Source organism: Episyrphus balteatus, chromosome 1 (assembly GCF_945859705.1).
Source record: "Episyrphus balteatus chromosome 1, idEpiBalt1.1, whole genome shotgun sequence".
NCBI lineage: Eukaryota > Metazoa > Arthropoda > Insecta > Diptera > Syrphidae > Episyrphus > Episyrphus balteatus.
The window spans coordinates 102,971,407-102,999,151 of NC_079134.1; the positions used below are offsets into that span (position 1 = coordinate 102,971,407).

The 27,745-nt window shown below is 30.7% G+C and overlaps 2 protein-coding genes across 10 annotated transcripts in view; both read right to left on the reverse strand.

The window, feature by feature from the left end:
* LOC129907149 (synaptic vesicular amine transporter) overlaps positions 1–27,745 on the reverse strand; it is a 138,599-nt gene that overhangs the window by 31,280 nt on the left and 79,574 nt on the right. The window lies entirely within an intron of this gene.
* Positions 939–2,379, reverse strand: LOC129907154 (uncharacterized). The gene is made up of 2 exons (XM_055983231.1): positions 1,975–2,379; positions 939–1,922 (listed from the first exon to the last, which is right to left on the reverse strand). Exons 1-2 carry the CDS (start codon positions 2,120–2,122, stop codon positions 1,090–1,092), a joined length of 981 nt encoding a protein of 326 aa, XP_055839206.1. The 5' UTR covers positions 2,123–2,379; the 3' UTR covers positions 939–1,089.

Sequence of the window (27,745 nt, forward strand, 5' to 3'; positions counted from 1 at the left end):
TAAAATATACCGAGTTCCTTTTTCGTTGAATTTAGGCCTAGAGATAATTAAATCGTCCCTAGTTTTCCAGGTGTTATTGATTTTTTCTTTAGTCATTAGGTCTATTTTTCTTTTGAGCACACCGATAGGGATATCTGGTCCCCTTACTAATTGGGTGCTGCTATCCTCTTTTGACGCTGACCCTAACCTTGCTAGTTCATCCACTATTTCATTCCCTTCTATATTGCTATGCCCAGGAACCCAGCAGAGTTTTACTTGGTTAGTGTAGCAAATGCTATTGATTTTCTTTCTGCAGTTTAAAACCGCTTTGGATCTTATCGTCTCACTGACTAAGGCTTTGATAGCAGCCTGGCTGTCCAATAAGAATATTATCTCCGAGGAGATTAATTTTTCTTTTTGAACCAAATCTGCCGCTTTTTCTATAGCAAAAATTTCAGATTGAAACACACTGCAATCGTCTGGGAGTTTATATGATTCTCTTATATTGAGAGGTTTACAGAACACCCCAGCTCCTTTTCCCGATTCCATTTTTGAACCGTCAGTGTAGAAGGGGAATCCTTGTTCGCTGATAAGCGAATTGGAATCCCACCCCTCTATTTCAGGTATTTTATTGAAATCTACTAAAGGTGGAATGTAATCTGTAGTCTCATTCAAACCCGGATCTGTGTCGTATCTTTGCATGATAGACCCATGACCATAAGTGTTTTGCCTCCAGTAGCCCAATTCTTTTAATCGAATTGCGCTTTAAGCTGCCGTGCATCTTATGAACTCGTCTAGGACCGGGATGTCTAAAATTATTTCCAACCCTGCTTGTGGCGTAGACCTTTGTGCCTCTGTAATCCCTATACCCGCTAATCTCTGTACTTTGTTAAGGTTCTTGAGATAGCTTGATTTTTTTGTGTGGGTAATAAGCCTGTATCTTGTGCAGTGAAAGTTCCATTGTAGTTTTAATAAATAACTGAATAGCTGTTATATTTATGTACTAAAAAAAAACTGTTTATTGAATAATAAATTTGCCGCTAAACCGCTAACTTAAAGGTAACATATAATTTCTCACCAAGTAAATGTATTGAAGTTTTTTTTATGAATTTATTTTACACTGATTTTATTTAAATCACTGCACACTGTGTCCTCGCTTAACATAGTTTTCTTTGGTAAACTCGGCATGAATATGTGTAACTGTCTTTTCGCATCTCTTAACGCTGAGTTCTCCCGCTCCGTTACAGTTTTTTTCTTTCCAATACCATTATATGCAAAGTTCCTCCTTGTACAAGAGGTTTTTGGTCTAGGCCTTCTGCTCTCAACTGCTGCAGTATCATTCCTAATTTCTCTCACAACATTTCCTCCATACAACCTTGCGGAGGCTAAATTGCCAGCTAAACGTCTAGCAACCCCAGCACTGCTAGAGACTGCACATAAGTCTATATTCCTTACTGGTCTATTCAAACGAACGGGAACTCCTTCTTTGTTAAAAATAATTGTAATATGCTTTATTGAATCATTTCTTCTAGAGCAAGCTGATTCCGGCTGTAGTTTTTGAGGATGTTGCTCTTTTGTAACTCTTTTACTAATATTTTCAACTTGGATTGGTCGAAGGAGTGGTGTCTTTCCGGCCAGATCCAACCAATTAAGAACTCTTTCAGCAAGTTTTTCATCAGAATGTGAATTATTAGTAATAACTGAACTAATGTCATGTAAAGAACTTCTTTTAGAAGGAGCTTCTTCTCGGATGAGATCATATCGTCTTTTAAAATGGTCTATGAACAGGTTTTTTGATGATAATCGGCGATGATTTACTATTAAATTCTTTTCAATTTTTAGTTGTGAAAAGTTCTGATGGCATTGAGCCTTAGAAGATCCCACCAACAATAGCTCTCTATTAAGCTCCGAAAAATCACAGTAAACAGAAGTCTGCATTGTATCTGAAAACTATGATAAGTTAACCAATACCCTAAAAAATACTTTAATAGTTACCGTATGATTTGTTTCGCAAGTTCATATGTGCGTCTAATCGTTGCTTTGGCTTATGGTCTAGAATAAAATGGCGATACCCTCCTTCTAGCCAAACAGATTTAACAAATAGTGGCCTGCTGGCAGACTCCCAAATTGTTGAATTCTTCATGTCAGTCGAAAACTCTTTCTATTTATCACGTTAACTTTATTGAAAAACATTCCCACATGTCCTGTTGTTTTCACGGTATGTCATCGACTGAAACAAGACACCAACTTTCGTGGTTACCAAATGGTAAATTATGGTGGTAGCAACAATATAACGCTTTTGCTTCTTCTTTTTTTATTACAGGATGTTTTGTTGATTCTTCCATGCAAATTTACATCACTACTGAATACCGCAAATAGCTTTTTGGTTAAAGTTTTCTTTCCTATTTGTGTGTTTATTTGTGTTGGGAACTTAAGAGCCTTTTGCACGCGACTGCTAAAATTCTCAATCGATGAAAGAAATACAAGACTTTGTGTCCTCATCTAAAGGTTTCATTAAAATATGTCTCTTAAACCATTTTAATGCTACAAATTTAAGTCGTGAAATGTCTGCTTTATTGCCGCTACAGTGCTATATAGATGGTCATAAAAATACGGTGATTTGCAGAAACGAGGTTGAGTTTGTGTTAAAAAAGACTACATATGTCATTAGAACATGATTGAGTGTATTCTTGGTAAAATTAATCGTTCATGCGTTTTATTTCTAAAAGCACACATGTTTTAAGATATACAAGAACAATATTTAAATGATATTTCTGTGGAATAGTAAATTTTCTACATAATTTTGCAATGGAAATATCCAAAGCTAAACATTATGAAAATATGATATTTATACTGATACCACATGCAAGGACTATTTGTCAAACAAAATTATGATACATAAATATGTATAATATAGGTAAACAATATATGTACTAATATAAACATTCTACGTAGTTTTATAGTTTTACGAGTATAACAATAAGAATGTTCTCCGAAAAATTAAAAAATTTTGAAAAGAGTTTGAAGGTTTAGAAGAACGATTCAGAGTATTTAACCGTGGAGTCCCCTATGCGTAGGTATTCTTCTAAATGCACAATAGCTTATTACATGCTTTCGAAGTCAAATTACATTATATAGGTGCAATATTTAAAGGCAGGTTGAAGTTTGTAATCTGAAGCACATAGCATTTATATTATTGTTTTGTTTTTTTTTCGTTTAATGTTGTTTTATTGGGCGCGTTTTATATTTTTTTTTTTAAATTTCTTATCAATAGGAATGGAGATTATAGAATAAATAGTGGAAAACATGTACGTTTTCGATAGGGGGTGGTCTTCTTAACTACAGAAAAAGTTAACGCTAATGGTAAAAAAAAACGTAAACAAATGTGTTCTACTTATTTGTGTTTTCCGTGCAAAAAAAAAACTATTTCACCTTTTTTCGGTAAAGTTATGCGTTTTTATGTATGTTTTCAACATTTGTATTATAGTTTTTAGCATAGTTTTGGCAACACTTAGCGTTGTGGGACGACCCGGATTTCAGACGTAAATTCATCTGTCCTCCGGGACATTTTTTTTGCCAGGCTGGAATTTCAACTCACAAAAAATGTCTACTACTAAATATTTTTGATTGCCATGAAGTTGTTCTTCTGTTTTGATCAAACCTTAAGAAAATGACGTGTCGTAAAAAATGTGCCAAGATAATTTATTAAACAAAAAAATCACCTTCCAATCGATTTTTGTTGTTTGAAAGCTGAAAGGAATTATAATTTTTTATTTTGTCCCAACCATTATGTTGAAATCCCGGAATTTTTTACTATTTTAGCCGTTTGTCTCGCAACCTTAGCTATACTGCTTAGTGCTTATATTAGTTCAATCAATGGGCAAAAATCTGATATATGTATTTTTCAAAAATTTAAACGGCCACCGTTTGTCCACGTCGAGAAATGGATACAAGATATTTAAGAAAAAAAATTTGTACTGAAAAATTCAAGGTCCCATAAAATCCCCAAAAAAAAAACTTCCAAAAATTTAACCACCAAATATTATTTAATTATTATTATTTATTTATATTTATTTACTTATTTAATATCAATTAGAGTTTACAATCTCAAATAGACTAACGAAATTTTTAAAATTATACATAGAATCATTATAAAATTAAAGCTACACAAAAAATAAAATTATATATTTACATTATTTAATTAGTTAAAAAATACAAATTTAACATATTTTTGAATGAGTTTCTACTCAAATGGAAATTAAAATCTATATTATTTGACAGATTATTAATCTCCCTAACACTGCGAGTCATAGGTTCATTAAACGCATAATTTACTCTATGAACGTTTTCGCGGAATAAGGTTCGAATTCTTAGTTCTCTAGAAGGAGCGTAAAGATCTATCAGCGATAACAAATAAGGACAATCATTATTTAATTAAAATAATCAATTCCTAATGCGATTTTTCAGTACAAGACTTGTTTTTTTTTTTAATATCTTCTAAACGTTCTTATCCCAAAAGCAAACTTTTTGCCAAGTTTCATGAGTGTAACAATTTTTTTTTTTACATTTTTTTTTTTTTGAAGGATCGACAAATGAAAATTTTGGTTGGACAAACATCTACAAATAGTGGACAAACGATTTAGACAAGTTTGGCTTGGTGAGCATTAAATTTGATTATAGCCCAAGGTTAGCAAAGTAAATCACAATTTTTATCTTAGAATATACCTACCCTTTAAATTTTTCTTGTTTCAATACGGGACACCTTCTATATGTGCTTTGAACCATGGTATAGATAGATATACAAAGTGATTCAGGAGTAATGTGCCAAAAAGCTAAAGTGTGTAGGTTGGGTCGAGACAAGACAAAAATCGTATGGGAGGGGGGGTCTATTCAGCTTTGTTTAGCGGGGAGGGACAGTTAAAAAAAATTGACCTAATTTGGAAAAAAAATATTAAAAATTAACGGTTACACCTATAATAACGTGCTATACCTTTTTGTAAAGCCAAAACCCTAGTTATTTATAAAAAGTTTAAACAAAGCTATTTAATGGAAAAATTGGAAAAAAAATTTCAAACTAATTTTTTTCAAAATTTTATGTAATTAAGTACTAATTTAGTTTTTAATTTCGATGCTCTTATTTTTCAACTTTTTTCATTGATAACACCTGAAAACTTACCGAGAATTTTTCTTACTATGTCTGGGGTGCTTGATTTTTAAAGGTTTCAAGAGAATCATTTTTTCCTAGATAACATTAGAATTCTTTTCCTTCGTATTTGCCTTTTCTTTTCATCGATTTATCTTTTGGATTTAAATAATTATTTTTTATTCAATTTTCATAAAAAAAAAATTGTGATTTTATTGCCTTAAGGCCTTTAAATCTCGAATCCATGGGTGGCGAGCACCCCAGACATAGTAAGAAAAATTCTCAGGTAAGTTTTCAGGTGTTATCAATGAAAAAAGTTGATCAATTCAGAGTTAATCCAATACTGTATCACTTTATTGTATCCATATTTAAGTCTGAATGTTCAAAAAATAATTGACGAATGGTAAAAGTTTCATAAATTAATTAATCATCAAGTTCAGCCACGTAAAAACAGAGAATCAATAAAGAGGTTTCTTAGAAAAAAGGAGTTTTGGTTTTTTGTTAATTTCTCGAAAATGACAAAATATTTTTGAACCCGGTTTTCTGTTTTTGTTTGAAATTAAATAAGAGCATCGAAATTTAAAAACAAAATTAGCACTTAATTGCATACAATTTTGAAAAAAATTAGTTTAAATTTTTTTTTTCCAAATTTTGATTTTAAAAATTAATTTTTCAAAAACTGTGCCTTTAAATGGCTTGATTTAAAAAGTTTGTAAAAGTCTAGGTTTTTGGCTTTACACGATATAGCACGATATTGTAGGTGTAACGGTTGATTTTTAATAACTTTTTTTCCAAATTAAGTCAATTTTTGTTTAAATTGCCCCTCCCTGCTAAACGAGGGGGAATAGACCCGCCTCCCATACGATTTTTTTCTTGTCTTGACCCAACCTACATGCTCTAGCTTTTTGGCACATTACTCCTGAATCACCCTGTATAACAGGCATGTCAAACTCAATAATTACAAAGGGCCAAAAAAGCGGGATGAAAATTTGTATGGGCCGCAGAAAAAGTTAAGCTAAATTTTTACAGGTAAAACAATTTTGTTAAGAAAAACAGAAAGAATGATAAAATGAATTTTTTCCACTTACCTACCACTTTTTTCTCAGACCAAAGTGAGTTAGATTGGATCTTATAGGTAACTCATTCCTATTAATAGCGGAAATAACTACTCGCATCGACAGGTACCTACCTGCTGTGAAAATCCCAAACGATTTTACATGAAAAAAATGTACGAGTATTATAAGTATCGAGCTTGGAACTTACTTCGGAGTCACACTAGAAATCGATTGCCTCCATTTCCACATGATTCGGCATTAATTCTATGTTTTTGGAAAAAAAAAATCAAAGAACTTGTCTTTCAAGAACATAATTCTGCAAGCCTTTTTCATACTTATTCAATTTTAGAGTTTAAATTTTTGTTCGTACTATTTTGTATAAGGCCGACTGCCGATGCCAATTTACCTATATTTGACATATTGCATATAGGAAATCCTCAAATCCTCAAATCCTCGTTTCTCTTCTGATGTCCCAAAAGAGAAATATGTGGTGTATGTGTATTTGAATGCACATTTGAATTTGAATGTTGCATTTTGTCATATTCGTTATATTATGAATTTTCCTTGAAGTTTTAAATTTAACTCTGATAAATGTTTTTCTTCTTCTAGGTAGGTATAATTAATTATAAACTCTGCAACTATTTTAAATAGCAATGTTTAAAGACTTTTATCATCAAATACTAAAAATCGTTTGGTAGGTTAAATCAGAATATTCGCTTCCTAGTTCACTTTAATCTAAGACTCGAAATCATTAAAAATGTGGACAGGGCCGCAAAGTTATTCGTTGTGGGCCGCATGCGGCCCGCGGGCTGCAAGTTTGACATGCCTGCTGTATAATAAAGGTTAATCTGGTATTAGTTCATGTCACCACTTTTTTAAAATGGTATTTATTTCATACAAGTTCTGCTTTTTCAAGTCACCACCAGAGTTCCTCAGATCGTTTATTTTCATGATAGTACTATGGAAATATAATACAATGCTTAGGTTTTCAAATGCAAAATCAAATAGGTATACAGTATTATTTAAAGTGTATTAATTTTTATTTAATGTATTAATTGATGTGGCCACATGAAAATGACCGATGAAAATTTTCACAAATTCGTGACGCTTAAAACTAATTTTATTTTATATTCTCTGTACAGTTATTATTATTACGGCTTTCTACTACAACGCTTTGAGTGTCACGTCCTTTCTAAGTAAGAAAAATTAAAGAATTAACAGGCTTGGTAACTTTCCGGGGATGAATTCCACAAATAACGCTCTTTGGGGACTCTTGAAAAAACTCTTGCAGAAAACCTCATACCAACTGGTGAAAAAACTTAGTGTTGAGTGGCTGAATCATTACAAGCACGGGACAACAACTCATTCGGGTAAAAATAGAGTTCCCGGATGAATAACATTTTGCAACAAAACGAAAACACACGAAATATTGAAAAAAATCGTCATCAATTTTTTTGACTTTGCCTCTTAAAAAAAAATTTGTAGTGGCATAATGTTTTATACAACCGTAATTTATTTATTGAAAATAAATTTTTTATTTATTTAATCCGTTAATTGCTTAACGTTAGAACTTAAAACTATTTATGTACATACTATTTTAATAATGACATTTTACCTAAAAAATAAATAATAACTATGATATGTTAAAAAAGTTTTCTTTAAATGTTTTGTTTTTGACATTGTTGTTTACAGATGAGATCAACATGTAATATTTATTGAAGATTGAAATCAATTGGTTTAATGGGCTATTCACACCATAGTTTGTTCTGTTGAAAATCGGACATAAAGGCAATTGTCTTCCTATGCTAGTTTATAGCTGAAATTTAGAGGACACAGAGTTGATGGACATATTATTGAACCATTGATTAATTTGACAATAAAACAAAGCTGAATATATTTTCTAAGTTGTTAAAGTGAAGAGAGATTTATAAGTAAGAGTCTGTGAGAATAGGGTGGGTATATGGATCTTTGGGACCATGGAAGAAAACGAAGGCAAAAACGCAAAAACCTCCTCTGTATACCTTCGAGTCTATTTATACATATGAACAGAATAGTAAGCAGCCCATATTACGCAGCCGTATTTAAGTACAGGTCTAACAAAAGAAATATAAAGAAGCTTAAGGACATAGGGATCACGGAAATCAGGGTCAGTAAACGTCAACTTAGTGCCAAGTTTACTGTACTGTACAGAAAAAACAAAATAATATATTAATTTTTAGCGTTCTAGTTACCTAAAGAAATAGTGACAATTGAAAATTTTCATCGGTCACCTACTGTACTTACTGGATCAGTTTTACATTTTATTTTTAAATGATTTTGAAACGATATAGGGGAAATGGGGGCAAGACCGCCTATGGGGGCAAGACCGTTTTTGTACTATGTTCTATGAAAAAAAAAAATAAATTGGCAACACTTGCAATATAGGTTGCCCCCATGTGGTAAGTTGCCCGTTTGTGGTAAGTGTGCGCACTTTTGACTTTGAAGAAGTATTAGTATAGGATGTACCTACATAAAAAAAGTAAATTGATTACCTACACGGTGTTACAAAAATGAGGTTTTAAAATATACGCGGGCGGAGACCTATCAGGTTTTGTAGAGCTAGTCGCACTGAATTTTCATAAAAAATACCTCGATCGATTGGGAAATAGATATAGTTTTAGAATATATTTTTTAAAAAGCATGTTGTTTTAAAAACATATACTTTAAATTGATGCCGAAGTTGGGCAAATGACCAAAAAAATTGAATTTTTGAACTTTGGCATCTTATAAATTCTAAGTGGTTTAACCGAGTTACATGTTTTATACATTGTTAAAAAGGTATATTTATCTTCTATCAGAAACTGTAAAAAAATCGAAAATGGGTAAAAAATTGTCGAAGCTAGAATTTTTTCAATGGGTGAAGGTCCAAAAAACCGTTTTTTGCCCGTAACTCGAGATTTTGGGGGTGTAAGGGGATTTTCAAATACCGTTTCGTATTCAGTGCGACTAGCTCTACAAAACCTGATAGGTCTCCGCCCGCGTATATTTTGAGTGTTACACCGTGTTATTAGAGATACATGTTTTGACTTCTTAAATTCAATCAAAATAAAACTAATATTTATAAAATTATTTATGTTTTTCTAAGAAAACCAAAACAGGTCATATTGCGCACACTTACCCCTTCGAAGGGTGCGCAGGTACTTTTGCTTAGTGATATAGATGAATATCTATTGTTTTTTTTTTCAATTTTTAAAGACATTAAAAACCCAAAAGAGGGGTGTAAGACCCCCGCTCCCATACGATTTTCTCATTATTTTGATCCATTCTAAACACTGTGAAATTTTGAAGCATTTTATGCAAATATATATATTTTCAGTGGAGTCCCATGCATTTGCATGCTCACACTTGCCCCCAAATTTTTGAGTACACTTACCCCAAATGCAGTTTTTTTATTGTTTTTGATAAAATATTAATAAATAAATACTAAAAACAATAACATTTTAATTGGAACATAAAGTTTAAATAGTAAGCTCAAAAAAAAAAATCAATTGCCTTCACTTTAAGTCAAAGACAGATCACTGTCAGAGTTTGAAAATTGTGGAAAATTTTAAGGAAAGTTAGCTTTTTTTTCTTTTGCTTTTTCTCGAAACATTAAAAACAACAGAAGCATTAATATAACGGACTTAGACGAAGATCAGATATCTAATTAATTGTGCATCAGCAGAAATTTAAATTTTTACACTTGTTTCGAGAAAATTACAATGTGCACACTTACCGGCTGCGCACACTTACCACGAACGACTCTAGATGTTTTTTCAGAACTTATTATCTTTTGTTCAATGTTTTTTATTTTTGTTATATAAAATAAGAGTTCCTACATTAAACAATCGACTTAATGAAAAAAGACTTTATTTTACTTTATTGGTTTTTAAGACAATCAAACACTAAAGGGGCGGTCTTGCCCCCACTTCCCCTATGTATAAATGAAGCGTTCAGAATAGTGTATGGATCAATAATCAATTTTGATCTGTCCGCTGCGGATATTTTCAGTTTGTGCTGAGCTATAACAGCTAAAGCTTATTTATTATTTATTCTAAGCACAATTTATGGATTTAACCTCCTATCAAATAAAAATAAGAAATATATGGCAGATGTATTTTATGAAATAAGAAAATACATTCTTTTTTTCATAACAACATATTTTTCATTTTAATTTATTTGTTTAAGAACGTTCATTTAACAAAGGTTTAACAATTTTGTTTTGCTTTTCTTAAAGTATTGTAAATTTGAGATGTAAGCACTCCATCCAAAAATTTGTTTAATAGGGATACTACCAAAAATGTTACAAATAAATGTAGTATCAATGTATATAAACACACATTTTTATAATAGTTTGATAAGATGACTACAAAAATGAATTTTAATGAAGCGGGATGATTTGTTAATTTTTCAAAAAAATAGAGTGAATGCACTAAACCACAAATACTCATAATAGTGACACCCAATGTGGCTGAACACGAAATAAATAAGACCTTCCTGCAAATCTGAGTCGTTTCTATTTCCAGATCAGTTAATCCTTCCATCATAAAATTAAATTTATTCAGTATTTTAACTACGTGATTTGCGCCGAGCAAAAGTGCTGAGAAAATCGTAAGAGCTATTGAAACTCCAAGTACTTTTAGTAAAAATGAATTAACTATAGCCACTATACTATCAGTAATAAGTGGCTTTGCATAGTTAAGAACGCCTCCAAGCAGCAGATTGGAATTAATATAAGTGAAAGCAATTGTATGAGACAAAGTGATAACAAAGTAAAAATATGATATTTGTAACTTCCTATTTTTAAAGGTGAAAGGAAACATGCCACTTAGCCGGCAGATACAAATTGAAAATCTAAACGCATCTTCCAGGTTTTGTGGATTAGTTAAACGTGTCCATTCTTTAACTATCCTTTTTCTAGTAAAAAATGACATGCGGATTGTCAGTATTTTCTTTTTTAATCGTTCTTTTTTTCGACGATTCGATAATTACTTAACCGTTGTTTGAGATTGATTTCAGACTAATAGTAAAAAACATTTCATATAATAAAAAACCTGTTTGTAAGTACGATTTTATAGGTATCAGTTGGGTTTCTTTTGACATGGTTTTGCAATTTGTTAAAAATAAGGTCATCAAAGATTGTAATTACTACGAGTGCATTAATGGCCCCATACTACGTGGATATGTAGATTGCCTTATGTTATAAAAAATAAGCGCACTTAGTATACTTCAGAGTTATTTATGTCATCACAATCACCGCACAGTGGTGATTTTGGTGCTTTTTGGCGTCAAAAATCATTTGCACGGCCATTTCTCGATGAAAATTTATGAAATTTGGTTAACACATTGATATTAGTGCTAAAAATTGGAAAAACCTGCCAACTTTTTTTTAAATTAAAAATGGCGGCTCTAAAAGAGCTTACAGATTAAGCGCTTTAACCGAATTTTCTTTTTGAAACCTGTATTTTGTACCTAGTTAAATCGATGGAACATCCTGGATTGGAATTTGGAACTGGTAAATCATTTTGCAAAAACATCATGCATACAAAATCAATGAAGACCCTTCAAATATTTGTTGTACCTAAATGTATTTTTAATAAAAATTAACTTAAACAATACAAATAAATAAATACACCTATTTTCTTTATTGTTGGTCTCTTCATAGCAATGAATTAATAAAACACTATGTTTATGGTGTACCTATCACACATTTTGGCCTCAAAGTCAAAAACTATCATGGGCAAGAAAAAATGAAAATTAATATCTGAGAAAGTAAAAAAGATATTAAAAATTTTTGAACACATTTAGGTACAAACAATAACATTTCTTCTAAAAATAAAAATTATAAGTTTCTATCACTTTTATTAAGAGAGAAATTATCATTAAAATGAGAATCTAAGGGTATACCCAAGTAAGGGTGTTCTTAAATCATCAGGGCATGCTTGCTTTTTTGGGTTTTATTTTATTTCTCATGTTCTATCTAGTTTGTTTTAATAAAACCCAAAAGAAACATGCATGTCCTGACTGAACCTCTGGTTTATACCTTTTTGAAGACGGTATTTAATGTAGACATCAAACTTTCAAAACTTTTTAAAGCTGCATATATCTAAAAAATCAACTGATATGTCAAGATATACATATCTACATATTTCAAAATTTAACCATCGTGGGGCGCCATCTCGCGTCCAAATAAAAGTCTAAAAAAAATTAGGGGATTTTGTTTTTATTATTTAGAAATGGTTTTTCCACTGAAGAACTTGATTCTCGAAAAACCCATACATTTCGAACGCCCTAATGTACATGTACGTACATAATGTGAGCTTAATTTGTGAATCTTAATTGACATCAAAAAGATGTTCAGTCTTAAATATAAGTATAACTTCAATTTAAAAAGTTTTTATGACCTCTAGTCCAAAATACGTTTCGCTTAGGTATAACAGTTGGACTCATCAATTAGACGCAAAATTTTGGTCGCTGATTACCGAAAGTTATTAAAATTACTGCATAAACATAAACTGTGAATTTTAATAGTTCTAGCTAGGGGAATTTGATTAAATTATTGCCCGTGATCTGGCTGAAGTTATAAGAAGAAAGAAAACAGAAAAACAAAATAATGAAAATAAATTCATAACAAACAAAACATGAACAAAAATTATAAATTTATTTTCATTATTTTGGTTTTCTGTTTTTTTTTCTTCTTTTAAGTACAACTGTTCATAATCAATGACAAAAAAAAAATGAAATTTTACACAAGTCCTAAAAATGCCAAATTAGTGAAACATACTTTTAGGCCTTTTATTATGCTAATTCGTGTTTTTTTTAATTGGCTATTTTGCTACTATATTATTGCCAACTCTATCTTACAGTAAAGATAAAAAAACATGAAATAAGAAAAAATTACAATGTTCAACAAAACTGAATATTTAATTTTTCGTTGAACTCAAATAGAATTAATTTAAAATAATTATTTTCTTAATTAACTTTTACTAAACTTCATAGGCGCAAGCCCATTGTAAAAGATTCAATCGAATAAATAAATAAAATGAAAATGAAATTAGAAATAGAATTAGATTTCTGTTGCGGATAATTCGAACAAGACGTTTTTGAGCAATTAATAAAGGTGTAAGTGTGTTTCCATAGGAACCACCCCAGCTGATATCTTGTATTGTAATTTAGGATGCGCAAGAGCATAATAAAATGAGCATGTTTAGAGCAGAATGGTTTAAAAAGATACATTTTTCTAGTTATGAGCATCAAATGGTTTTTGATGTTGTTACTATAAACTTTCCAATTAAGGTTAGAATCAATTGCAACACCCAGATATTTGAAACTTTTCAATGAATCAATTTTGAAACAAGATTCGGAACAAGAATATTTATGTTGGAAATTAGGTTAACCACAATCGGGAATTGGAAAGTTGAATTGCCTACAACTTGGACCATGAAAAAATAAATTATAATTATAAACACGATGGCCAGCTGTTATAAAATTTCTTTTATAATTAAATTATAGATAAAAACTACAGTTCTTAATACTTCAAGGTCCTCTTCAATAAGCAAGACACAATTTAGATCCGAATTTCATTGTTAGGTAAATGCTATATCATCAGCGAGTTCCGTAGAATGGCCATTCAAACACAGCTTAAAAATTGAGTTTATATAAACAAGGAAAAACAAACGGCTTATTATAGATCCCTGTGTTAAAAATCGGAGTTCACTATGTGGACCGTTAACGACAACTTTCATTCAAGTATTATTTTAAAATTGAAAAATGACTTTTTTAAATCCTGCATTATTCTAACTTTGTATTTATTAATAACTCAAACGCTTTCGTCATATCATTGAAAATAGCCATTGTAAATTGATTCTTATTTAAGCTGAAATAAAGTTGACCACATAGCCCAAGAATGACATCTTAAGGTAATTAACCTGAACGACGAAGACCTTGTTTTTATTGGTAAGAAGTAGGTAAATCTTTTTATCATTAATTTTTCAAATATTTTTGAAAAAGGATGAATAATAGAAATAGGTCGGTAGTTAAGCCCAGTTTTTTCTATCACCCTTTTTAAAGAGGGGAATAACCTCTGCATACTTTAACTGATCTGGAAAACAACCCTGTTCAACACTTACAAAATGTTAAATAATATGTTTCAATTGTGCCCATAATTATATGAAAGTGGATAATGTCACTTTTTGCATGGTTTCAAGAAAAGCTAATTTAATAATTATTTTATTTAAACAATTTAATTATATTTCTTATTTGAAACAATAAGATCCGTTTGCTGAATCGAAACTTAAGCATTCATGTTCTACATAAATTCTTATGTGACTGATAAAAAAAACTAAGATTAAAAATCTTAATTTACACTAATTTGATGGCGCTTCGTGCGTTTTTTTCACCAATAATGTTTCAAATTAATGTTGTTTCAACTTTGAAAATGTAAATGAAAAAATTGTCAGTCGCTGGGGATCGAACCTAAAACTCCTAGAGTGAAGATGACACCATTGAGCACGTCCTCCTAAGATGTCCCATATTGAATGCGGTCCGAAAAAAATATAAGGGTAGAGTTGCCTATTTTCGGCCATCTCCAGTTTTCGGCCACCTTTCGGAAAATCGTTATAACTAGTGATTTCAAAGGGGTTTATTCCAAATTTTCGCTCGTATCAAGGGCGTATACAGGTTTACTTCTTGGGGAGGGGCACGCTGAAATTTTTTTTTACAAAAGTATAGACTTGAAAATGTGCTACTTAAATTACAAATATTTAAATTTGTTCGTTTCGCATTTTGAACCGAACAGTATCGGAGAATCACTAAACAAAGAAAGGTATGTGATTCGTGTTGCTTTAGTTTAGCCTTAGCCTTGAGCCCAATTGCTTAGACCATCCTGTTCTAAAAATTAAACTGTATAGGTACTTCGATTTTCTGCTAGCCCAAAATCATTTTTAAAAATACATACTATGAAAATCTTCTTTATATTAAATAAATGTGGTAACTTTTTAGTTGAAAGTCTTCCTAAGGCAAACGAATCACAAAGTTAAAAAAATAGCATTTCGAAAAAAAATATTTTTTTAAATCTTATGCAAATTTTATTAGACTAGGGCGGTAACATTTTTTATAATATATTAAAATTCAATGCAGTTTGCATAACACCCAACTACGACCGACCCATGTTTAGGATAATTTCCGATTTAAAAAACTATCTTTGGCGTAAAACATAATGCTAGTTTAAAGGTACCTATAGAAATTTTGGTAATTTTAAACGGTAATATTATTTTGAACAAAATGCTTTATATTACCTACTTATTAAGAATTTTACAAAATAAGGGTCTGATTTCGTCAGCCTTCGGGTTACAAAATAACACACATTCAGTTATATTTATTAGATTTTCTTAAATTGGTTCTTAAAGGTTAATTTTAATATTCTAAGCTTGCTGGAAATATGTATTTAATTTGGCTGTAGACAAGGTTACTTAAATTCTTACCTATAATTGGTTTAGCATTGATGATTGACAAATCGATAGTTGTTTCAAAAGATAAAGTAAAAAATACTATTATATTTTATAAGCAAACAAAATTCACAAATTCTTGGCTTTTTAGATAATTAAATAAGGGAGCGATTTCTTTTTGTGACTGTATTTGTATCCAAGTGACCGATGAAAAACAAAAAACTATACAAAACTTCATAGTAGGAACAAAACAACGTAAAATTTGTTTGTTTTGTTCACTAAAAATGATTTATATTTCACAAATAAACAAAAATTGGCTCTGGTTTTTCATTTCTTTACAAAATTTTATTTTGGTTTGACGTTTTGTATTTGACAAAATTGTAGTGTTTGTGAAAATGTGTGTAAATACGTCTCGATTTAAAAGGATCGATTCTTCGGGAAAAAGTAGCGAATTTTTTTTTCATTGGAATTCATTTAAGGAAAAAGTAGCGACTGCAAGTCGACTGCAGATCGAATTTTTGGTTATTGAGAATTCGACATATAATATTTTTTCTTTTGCACTATCAAGAACGTATTTTTTTCTAGGTGCCAAAGAAGAAAAACATTAATCGCCACATGAAAAAACATCCATTTAAAAATGAACTGACTGTGACCTCCTGGGAAAATTTTGCGTGACCCACCGCCACCGGTGCGGTGGGTCACATGGTGGTCAACTTGTTAAGGATACGTTTAAAATTGAACAACTTTTAAGATTGCTTTATAGAAACGACCGTTATTTTGTTTGTTGGTTAAGAGCTGCTCACTAAAAATATGACCGCATCTTCAAAATAATATGGTAAAATAGTTCGTTGACACCAAAAAATTTTTTCACTTTTCATTTTCGTTCATGTTCTAAAACTTAAACATTTTAAAAATCATCTTAATTAAGTATAACTTACCAAATTATTGTTTACGATAATTTCCGATAACTAACTTATTTTATTTAAAATTGATTTATATTTAATAAAATACATATAATTGAATTTGTGACATTATGAAAAAATTGCGAAATAAAGGAAAGCTTATAGGCAAATAAATATATTATGTATGTATCTATATATACCTATATATCTACCTATCTAAAATAAAAAAATCAGATATCAAGTACTTATTACTTGATCTTTAATACAACAATTTGGTAAGCTTTAATTTAATCTTCTGTAATCGAAATAGAACGGTGGACATTTGGTCATGCTTAATCCATCACCACCCTCTTTGCCACTTTAGGTTATTCATTGGCCTGCCCATTAATTCCCCTTCCATGACTTCTAATAAATTGCAAAGCCATGTTAAGCTTCGAACTGTCTCCCATATGAATATACCTAACAGACTGGTAGCCAATTATCCCACAAAATACCTTAAATAAATTTGTTTTATGTAGTGTGCCACATTAAGTACAATTGAATTTTTTTAAATAAAAACCTATCGCAAGGTAAAACTGTCAGTCATTCAATTTAAACTTTCTTCATATAAATAAGTGATATGTGTTTGCAAGCAATTAATCGAATATACGAGACATGGCAACAATTTAGCAATCCTCAGAATGTTGAAGATGCGTTTAGTCTTGCAATTTTTGCCCTACGATTAAGTGGATTATTTCCTTACAAAAGACGCAATGGATCATTCCAAATATCTTATCCATATTTCGTATTAACTTTGTTTCATATAACAACTTATGCTTATTTTAATGTGATGTTACTTTATATGGACGTGACGGCCTATGCAAAGCCGCTTATTGTCGATAGTACAGTTGCAATTTTTAATGCGTTTGTTGTCAAAATGCTTGGAGTTTTAATATCACTTGCGGCTTTCGCACCAATTTTATTTGGATCTTACTTTGTGGTACAAGGTCTCAATTTTTATAATTCTCTTGTGGAAGCACTGAGTGAGCTGGATATTGATGTCGAGAAAATTTGTCGAAGAATTCTATTTATATCTGGTTCAGCTACAGTTTATATAATATCATTATGCATCTATAATTCATCTCATTCTATTTGCTTTTATGAAAAAATAACCCAACAGCCCATTTCCTGGGGATTCTTCTATGTAGTTGTCTTGTCGAGTTATTATAAAAATATATGCCTGTTTGTAATGACAATGCACTCATTTCTTGTGTTTTTAGTTATGTTTTTGTTAAATAAGTTTTTATATGAAATACAAGAATTACAATTTGATAAATAAGAAAAGCGATTCATTTTAATTTTAACTCTTATCTTAATATTGAAATTGTATTTGTTATTAAAAAAAATCAATAATTATAATGTATAATTACACGGTGTAACACTCAAAAAATACGCGGGCGGAGACCTATCACGTTTTGTAGAGCTAGTCGCACTGATTACGAAACGGTATTTAAAAAGTCCCTAACACCCCCAAAATCTGGAGTTAGGGGCAAAAAACGGTTTTTTCACCGGCTTAGAAAAAAAAAATGTTTCGATTTCAACCCAAGCACAGAAATTCGAACTTTTAGGTATAGAACAAAAATGTTGTTTTGGCACGTAGTAGGATAACTTGGACGCCAGGATTTGATAACGGGTTTTTGTAGAGGAGCTCAATACAAACATTTTTTTTTTGGGAGGGGGGTCTATCTCCCCCCGTTTAGGTGGGAGGGGCAGTTTTCTAAAAAAAAAATTATCAAAAATAAATGATACCATTTCCAAAAGGCAAAATTATACATTTAATTCTAATTTTTAAATCAATATATTATAACCAATAGTTTTTGAAATAATCGATTTCAAAGTTAAAAATAGGGGAGAAAAAAAATTTTAAAAACTCATTTCATACTACTTTTGTCTAGTCTGTGAATTTTAATAAAAAAAAATACTCACACAGAAAACTGCCTCAATTGATTTCTTATCATTTACACTGGTCAACAAGGTTTTTGATATGCTGAACTCGAATCAGGTTCGAGTTCAGCACGTCAAGAACCTCTAAAAAAGTATATTTTGGTTCTTGTGGCAAAAAGAAAGTTCAATTTTGTTGACCAGTGTTATCAAACAGTGAAAACTATATGTTTCTATGTTTTCTAGTTTTTGAGAAAATTGAAAAATTATTTTATCAGATTTTTCTTTTTTCAAAATATTTTTTGTTTTCATTTGTTTTTATTTTTCAATTTTCTCAAAAACTAGAAGACATAGAAACATATAGTTTTCACCTCATACCTCGTTTGATTTGGAAATAAATACACTGAAAATAATAAATTTCGTAAAATTACGAAACATCGTTTCATACACTACATTTTCGTTGGCTCAACGAAAATATGTAATTTTTCGTAATATGAAAACCTTCATCAATTAATGAAAACGTTTCATACACTTTTTCTCCCTTTTTAGTGCCAAAAAATCCAATTCAATGACAAGATTCATCAATTAACGAAAAGTTTCATACTCATTTTAAAGAATAAAAATAAGAATTTTTTCCTTACTTTATTAAAGTTTTAATTAAGTAACGAAAAAATTCATTAACTTATGAAATTCAACATTAACTAACGAAAATCTTCATCAGCTTATGAAAATTCTTCATATACTAATGAAATATTACATTGGCTTATGAAAAAATACATCAGTTAACGAAAAAAATCGTTGCCTTACAAAAAAAAAACGTAGACTTGGGTGCATTTCTGTTTTAATGATTAAAAATTGAATCTTGCTTTATATAGTTCACATTAGGTTTTTGTTTAAAAATCTATGTAAGTTGAGCTGAATATAAAAAATATTTGCGCATTGACAAGGTGTCTCACGATAAGTCGGACTCATCAGTTGACTTAAGTGAGCTCCACCGGGTCGAAACGCCAATTTTTGGTTTGGACTATATTAAAATTATAATTTAAAAAGTCCAATAAAAAAATACAATTAATACAACGAAAAGTTTCGTTTGCTAACAAATATTTTTTCGTAATTTAATTAAAATGTTCATTAAATTTACGAAAAAAATCGTTAGCTAACGAAAGTTCTTTCCTAAATTAATCAGAAAATACATTGACCAACGAAAAATATCACCGTGGTTAATTAAATTTTACGTTAATCAATGAAAAATTTCGTAAAGTGATGTAAAAATTCATTAACTCTCGATCAAAAATTTTTATGAAAAATTTCATTAAAACTACAGTTTTCGTTGATTGATGAAGTTCTTCATTAACGTATGAAAGCCATTTCGTTGAGCCAATTAAATTTTTCATCGGCTGAAAATTAATTAAATTTTCTTTGGCTCAACGAATTTTTTCGTTGTATTTACGTAAGGATTTGGTTCAGTGTATTATTTTAGAATAGGTATATTTTTAAAACAGCATGCTGTTGTGAAAATATATAGCGTAAGTGATACAATTATTGACACTGCAAAATTTCAATATAGTTATTGACACCCTCTTCGTAAAGAACGTTTTATAGGAAAAAACCGCAACGATTTATATAAACCGTTTTTTTAATTTCTTCGCTCTTTCTTATTCTCTCACTCTTTGTTTTTAGTTGGGAGGTAGCTACTCAATTTTGTTTTAAATTTTGAAACGTAAACATCACTGTTACGAGAGTGTGTTTTTTTTGTAAAAAAGTGTCTATTTCGTTAAGGAGTCTTAACATGTAAGTCAATAATTATGTTGTACTTAGTAAAAGTATGATCATAAAAATTTATAATATATGAAATTTAATGTCCTGGAGAAGGATTTAATGTATTTTTATTGTTTTTCTCTTATTATATATTTAATAAAATGGGGTGTCAACTACTGTCTTAAAATTTTAACATTTTCTATAATTGACACCCCTGTGTCAATAACTGTCTTGTATTGGAGTACAAACGTTGACACTGTGTCTATAGTTGTACTTATAAAGAGTGTCAATAATTACATCACTCTTTTAAATGAATACTAAGCTGGAAAAATGCTTAAATATACTAGGAAATACACCAAAACGGACCCCGAAAAACGCTCTTGAAGCTGTGAGTATACAAAAGATGTCCAAAAAGGCTGCAGCCAAATTTTTTCATATTCCTCGAGCTACTCAACTAACACAACAGCTTCTGACAATTGAAATCTCGCAGGTACCACTTTTGATACAGCTTGTATTGAGCTTGCTTCAGAATTTAATTGCTTATAGAAGTTCGAACTTGTTTAACAACTTGTAGTAAGTTGTTTGAATACTCCTAAAGAAACTTAACCGAAGAAAGCTTGTTTTTCGGATAAGCTTGGTTAGTCAATTTATAAACTATCTGTCGTATCTAAAAGCTTCGATAGAGCTTCGGTAAAGCTTCGTTTAAGATTCTTTTAGACCTTATAAGTACATTGTTATAAAGGGTCTAACTTGTATAACTTTGCTCTTTTCCATGCCCAACAACCTAACTAAAGTTTAACAAAAGCTGAAATGTATCTTCGGTAATACCTTTATCGAAGCTGAAATGTTATTTGGGAGAGGATGTACTTCATGCCGTCAAGGGTTTTCTTGAAGAAGACAAACAGTTTAAGGCATTTTTGAGCCGACACCCTTCAAAGGGTGCCACGTAAAGGTTTAAGAAAATGACTTAAATCAGCCTCAACAAAAAAATCGTAATTTGTATTTCCAACTGACTGTTTGAAGATATGTCAATAATTGTATAAATATGTGGTGTCAATAGTTGTACAAGTATGTCAATAATTGTATAAATATGTGATGTCAGTAGCTGTCAATAATTATATATTTTGGTAGAGTTTTAGAAAAATCAAAATTTAACAATATCACGAATCTCTTAACCGATTTTATTACAAATATAATGAAAAACAATTGAGTAAGGTATTTAAAAATGTACTAAGAGTTTCACATATCCATACCAATTATATTTGCAAGCTGTGTGAACTGAAAAATTACTTATGGGTGTCAATAACTGTATCGATTACGCTACTTTAATTTGATGTAGAAGTTGGAAAAATGACGAAAAAAATGGAATTTTTGAACTTTGACAGCTTATAAATTCTAGGTGGTTTAACCGAGTTACATGTTTTATACATTGTTGAAAAGGTATATTTATCTATTATCCTATTAGAAACTGTAAAAAAATGGGTAAAAATTGACGAAGCTAGATTTTTTTCAACGGGTGAAGGTAAAAAAAAAACGTTTTTTGCCCCTAACTCCAGATTTTGGGCGTGTTAGGGACTTTTTTAATAATCAGTGCGTAATCAGTGCGACTAGCTCTACAAAACGTGATAGGTCTCCGCCCGCGTTTATTTTAAAACCTCATTTTTGTAACACCGTGTTATAGAAGATATAAAACTTACGTACGAATTTGATTTATGTAAGTTGAAAAAACTATAAAAATAATAAAAACATGCATCAAGTCCTTCAAAGGAAAACAAGGTTTAGGTTCAAAAGAATTGCGCAATATGATTTCATTTAAACATCAAAAATTTATTTAAGAATAAATCAAAGGAAAATATACATTTTTTGAAAAATTTCATTAATGTTAAGGCTTTTAATATTTAAGAAACCAAATTTTTTGCATATTCTTCCACAAAAAAAAAACTTGAGACAAAGTTTGATATTTTTTCTTTATTGCACGCCAGAAGAAAAAAATCATTATTGCATTAGTAATAAAATTAGGTATATAAGTAAGCTTTTAAAATGATACTACAAAAGTTGATGCATTTTCAGTAAAAAATAGAAACTAAAATAAAAAATACCATTAGCAATGTGTTTTACGAAAAAGTTTTATTATATTAGTAAGTATTAATATCGGAAAAGCAAATATTCTCACTAAAAATATGTAAAAATATTCCTAGATTGCAGATCAATTGTAATGGTTTTTTTTTGTTTTTTGTTAACATGACTTTAATGTCTATACTAATGGCTACTTGAAAAATTGTAAAAACCTGCACAAATTAAGGGATATGGTGGCAAGTTGGGTTACTTAAGCTTTAAACGTCAACAATATAAAAATTTAAATGGTGAAACAATCATATTTATTTTTTAATTAGCAGCTAATTTATTATTAGGTATTTTAATATTTGGTGTTATTTGGAACTTTTGGTAACACATTTAAGACAAGGCCTGCCAGATAAAATTTTATTAATGGCGGGACAATAGATCCTAAAAGCCAGGAAAAACCGGAACAGCAAAATAAATATGTACTTTAAGTATGTACTTTAAGTATGTATGTTATTGTACTTTAAGTATGTATGTTATTGTAAATGTTCCAATATTGGAAAACCACCATTAAAGTAAAATATCAGATACTTGGTTAAAAAAACTGTATTTTCATGAGTCCTTTTTAATAAATATACTGAATTTTGGCATTTATTTACAGATTTCAATTACAAAAGTTATCGTGCTTACGAAATTCAACCCAAAACAAAATCTCTCTTATTTTTCATAATTCTGAGTAATAAAGGGAAACCGCAAGGGAAACCGCAATCTCCATATAGGAAGATATTAAAAAAATATTTGGAATTTTCTGGCTTACTAAAAGATCTACATATTCTATGCTAAAAATAAGTGAGAAAAAATCAGAAACAATGCAATTCCAAATATATGTACAAAAATCAAAATCGAAAATTTGGAGTCATCGCCTTTACCAGATTATTATGGGCAAAACGTTCTGTTGATGTTTTGATGTTGACGTTTAATAAAGTCTTATTGCGAAAAAGACAATATCTGAGCTGTCCATATTCTTATTTATTTGAAAGCAGTGATATGCTTTCCAAGTGCGAAAATCTTAAATATCTTACATCTACAAATCAATAATGGAGCATTTTGTGATGGCGAAGTGTTGGGAATGCTCTGCTATCTTTTGTGACTGAAAAATGCCTCATAAGCTGACAGAAAAAAACTACAGCACAATTGTTTGCTAGAGCCTAGAGGCGTACATTGAGCTGACATGAAGACGCGACGCACAGTGGGGCAAAAGTAGTGGTTTTGTACGATCAATTATTTTTAAGAGTCTAAAGTGACTTTTTGTGTTTAAAAGTTATGTAAAATAGTAAAAATGAGCTCAAATTTAATTTTTACTAAGAAAAGACAAAGTTGCTCAAACATAAACTTGCGTGTTTACACAGAAAAAAAAAAGCCACAAGTACGATAGCTTAGGCGAAAAGAATTGATAACGGTATTTTATAGAGGAGTTCAATACAATCATTTTTACTATGGAAGGGGCGGCCTATCTCCCTCCGTTTAGGCGGGAGGGGCAATTTTCCAAAATATGACGAAAAATTAAATTAAAAATATCAAAAAATAACGGCAAAACTTACAATTATAAATATTCAAAAGCAGGAATTGTACACTTAGTTTTAATTCTAAAATCAAGTTATTTCAATTAATTGTTTTTGAAATAATCGATTTCAAAGTCAAAATTTGTATACAAAAATTTGAAAAAACACATTGAATACAGGGGGGTCATTCTGTAATTTTGAAAACGATAATCGAATCGATGATAATCGTTTTACAGTTTGAGAATCTTTAAAGCTATTTTAAGTCAATTCTGATTCAATATTTCCAAAATAGTTTATATAAATAAAAGTTTTCGTATCCTTAGAAGTCGTATTAGTCTAGGCAGTGCCGGTTTAAGCACTACCGGCGCCCCTGGGCAAGATTGCAAGTGGCGCCTCTAAAAAAAAATTCATCTAAAAACAATTTTTTAAAATCACGAAAAAAAGCAATAGCAGATTATGTCTTACCTCTCATATACTTGTTAATGCATTTATTAAAAATGTGCAGTGTATTAACTTAAAAAGGTTAACTTGAAAAAAAAAATTAATTATTCATGTCATTTAGGCTCAATTGACAAGACTACCTTAATCTCTGACTTTTTTGTTTAAACACATTTAAAGATTAGGTACAGTTGGTTTTATTTGAACAATATTTTTTCAAAAACTTTTTCAACTAGGTACATTAATGTCGTTTTCGATTGGAATCACTCAATGATTCACTCATTCTGAAATCCAATAAAAAACTTTGAATCGCTTCCACCCAATTCTAAAATTTAATATCTGTATTGGTGAAAAATCAAATATTTTGTTTTTGTTTTTTCACTAGGAGAATAAAAAACTTGCAGCACGCTTCTTAATGATTCCAGGCGCTTCCGGACGGCCAGTCGAAAACAACATAATTTTATAAGTATAAGGTTTGTTCGTTGTGAGCTCTAGGGCACTCTGGGTCGCTCCGAATTCGTTGTCAAGTGTTTTTTGTAGCTCCTTTTTCAACCAGAGTTATTTCCTCTGTGTTCGATGTTCGCTGATGAAACTAAAGCTCTGAGGTGTTCTATGTAAAATGAAAACCCGAGAAACTCTGATTTTTTTCACAGTTAATTGAAATGACTTCGAGTGCCCTGGAGGGGGGAACAACGAATAGACCTATTTTTTTTATTCTCACACACAAACGTAGTTTTTATGAGAAATGGAGAAGCTGTCAATTTTTGGCATTTCTGGATTTTGGGTTTTCGGGATTTCGGGATTTTGGGATTGTGGGTTTTCGGGATTTTGTGTTTTTGGGTTTTCGGAATTGAGGGTTTTCTGGATTTTGGGCTTTCTGGATTTTTAATTTCGGGATTCTGTCCGTCTCTCTTCTCTTTCCTTATTCATTATTATAGGGGCACCTTTGCAAAAATTAAATTGGTAGGAGGAATATTAGGATTGCTTTAGTCTTTCAAAAGAAATTGGGGCGCCTTGTTCTTCAAAGATGAACGAAGATTTTGGACACCATTGTCCTTCCGGAAGCCAAATAAATTAACCCAAAATTGGGGGGCGCCTTCATTCTTCAAAAAGTTTAGGACAAACAATACGAGCGCCGTTGAAAATGTAAAATAGAAAAAAATTGGGGCGCCTTTGTGAATGTAAAAAAAAATAAAACATCGATTGGAAAGACTTCGTTACTTATATAACTTTTGTAAAAGTTCGGGGCGCCTGCGGCGCCCCTCAATTCTTGCGCCCCTGGGCGACGGCCCAGGCTGCCCCCCCCTAAAACCGGCTCTGAGTCTAGGTGATTTAGTAGTTGCCTCTTACTCGGGTGACCCAGGTTCAATTCCAGAAATTGAAATTGTTTTTTTTTTGTATTTTCTCAATAATCGTCAATAATCGTCAATAAATAAACGATAGCTAAATAGGTCTCGTTTTTGGAGAATTTATTCGTTTTTGGATGCAATATTTGATTTTTTAAAAGTGTTTATTAATTTATTCCAATCACCGATTAATTTGCAAACTCCACAAACAAAAAAATATTAATGATTAATTTCTACAAATAACCATAATGTTAGAGTAAATTATTTTAATATGTGTAGCGAAAAACTATTCTAAGTTGCCTTCTTAATCGTATCGTACCTATGTATATAATTTTTGAAAATTTTCATTTTCCAAAATTAATGCGATATGAATTGTTTAATGACCCAAAAGTTAAAACTTACATACATTGAATATAATTTTGGAAAATGCATAAAGTGTTTTGTTACACATATTAAAATATAGTTATTAAATTATAGTTATTCGTAGAAATTAATCATTAATATTTTTTTTGTTAGTGGAGTTTGCAAATTAATCTGTGATTGGAATAAATTGATATACACTTTTAAAAAATCAAATATTGCATCCAAAAACGAATAAATTCTCCAAAAACGAGACCTATTTAGCTATCGTTTATTTATTGACGATTATTGAGAAAATAAGAAAAAAAAAAACAATTTCAATTTCTGGAATTGAACCTGGGTCACCCGAGTAAGAGGCAACTACTAAATCACCTAGACTAACACGACTTCTAAGGATACGAAAACTTTTATTTATATAAACTATTTTGGAAATATTGAATCAGAATTGACTTAAAATAGCTTTAAAGATTCTCAAACTGTAAAACGATTATCATCGATTCGATTATCGTTTTCAAAATTACGGAATGACCCCCCAGTTTTTTTTTTGTCAAGACTGTGATTTTAAATATGAAATTAATCCATGAAATAAACTGCCTCAATGAATTTTTTATCAAATACTGAAAACCATATGCTTCTATCTTCTATGCCTTCTAGTTTCCGAGAAAATTGAAAATAAGAAAATTACCTTTTTATCAGATTTTCATTTTCTTGGCTATTTTCGGTAATATTAACAGCTTTTTAACTTAACTCCCTTTTTGGGACCCTTTTTGTCCCGCATGCTACCCCCCTGCAACCCCCCTGCTTGGGCACACTATAAGGTTTGGGGTGGGGCAAGGTTGGGTATATACAAAATTTCATTTGGATTCGAAAAACTTAAATTTTAAAGAAAATTTGGGGACAGGGGGCTCTTTTTGACAAATGTAATGTTTTTATTCTGGTAGGTAGGTACTAGTTAAGGATTGGAATTTATTCAAGAAAAAATTAAAAAAAATCCATACAAAAAGGACCTTCAAATTCAGCCTTTTCCGGGGCCCCGGCAACTCAATGTGCGTCTCTGCCTCTGCTGCCGAGGTGTGCAATTGAAGAGAAGAATTTTGTGCACTTAATTTAAATCTGATTTTAAATAACCATTTACATCTTTGAAATTCACTTTGTCACGCTTATCGTTCCAGAATGCGGATGGGAAGATCTGTAGTTTTCGTAACTACTAATAGTCATCTATCACTTCCAATCAAATTTTATATAGCTCGATGAGGAAAGCGCCTACAAATTTATTTCTACAATACTTTACTTAAAGTCTATAAAAAATATTTGTTTTCTATCTATTAATTTTTTAGAGTTCATCAGAGAAAGGTTAAAGCTTACTTAGTTTGTATGCAATTAATGAATGGACAATTCTTACAAGTTAAAACAAAAGCGTTGCCTACATCTTTTGTTTTGCATTTCTGCCCTTTTTTCCTTATGGAAGGTTATTTGTACAGTACATATACAAGACGTATATTTTTCTTTATACAGATACGTGTCGTAAGCGTAACGACACTGTCGTTATACTACTGTATAGTAATACCTTTTTGTCGTATGAATTATTATGTACAAATTGAACAGTGACTGACGCTTGTCAGTTTTGAAGCAAATATGAAATCCACAAGTTCAACACTGATGAACTTTGTGATTGCATTAAATTGAAATACGACCCAACATTTTATTTTCACAATTAAATAGACATATGTATAAGCTATAAGGTATGTTACTGACAA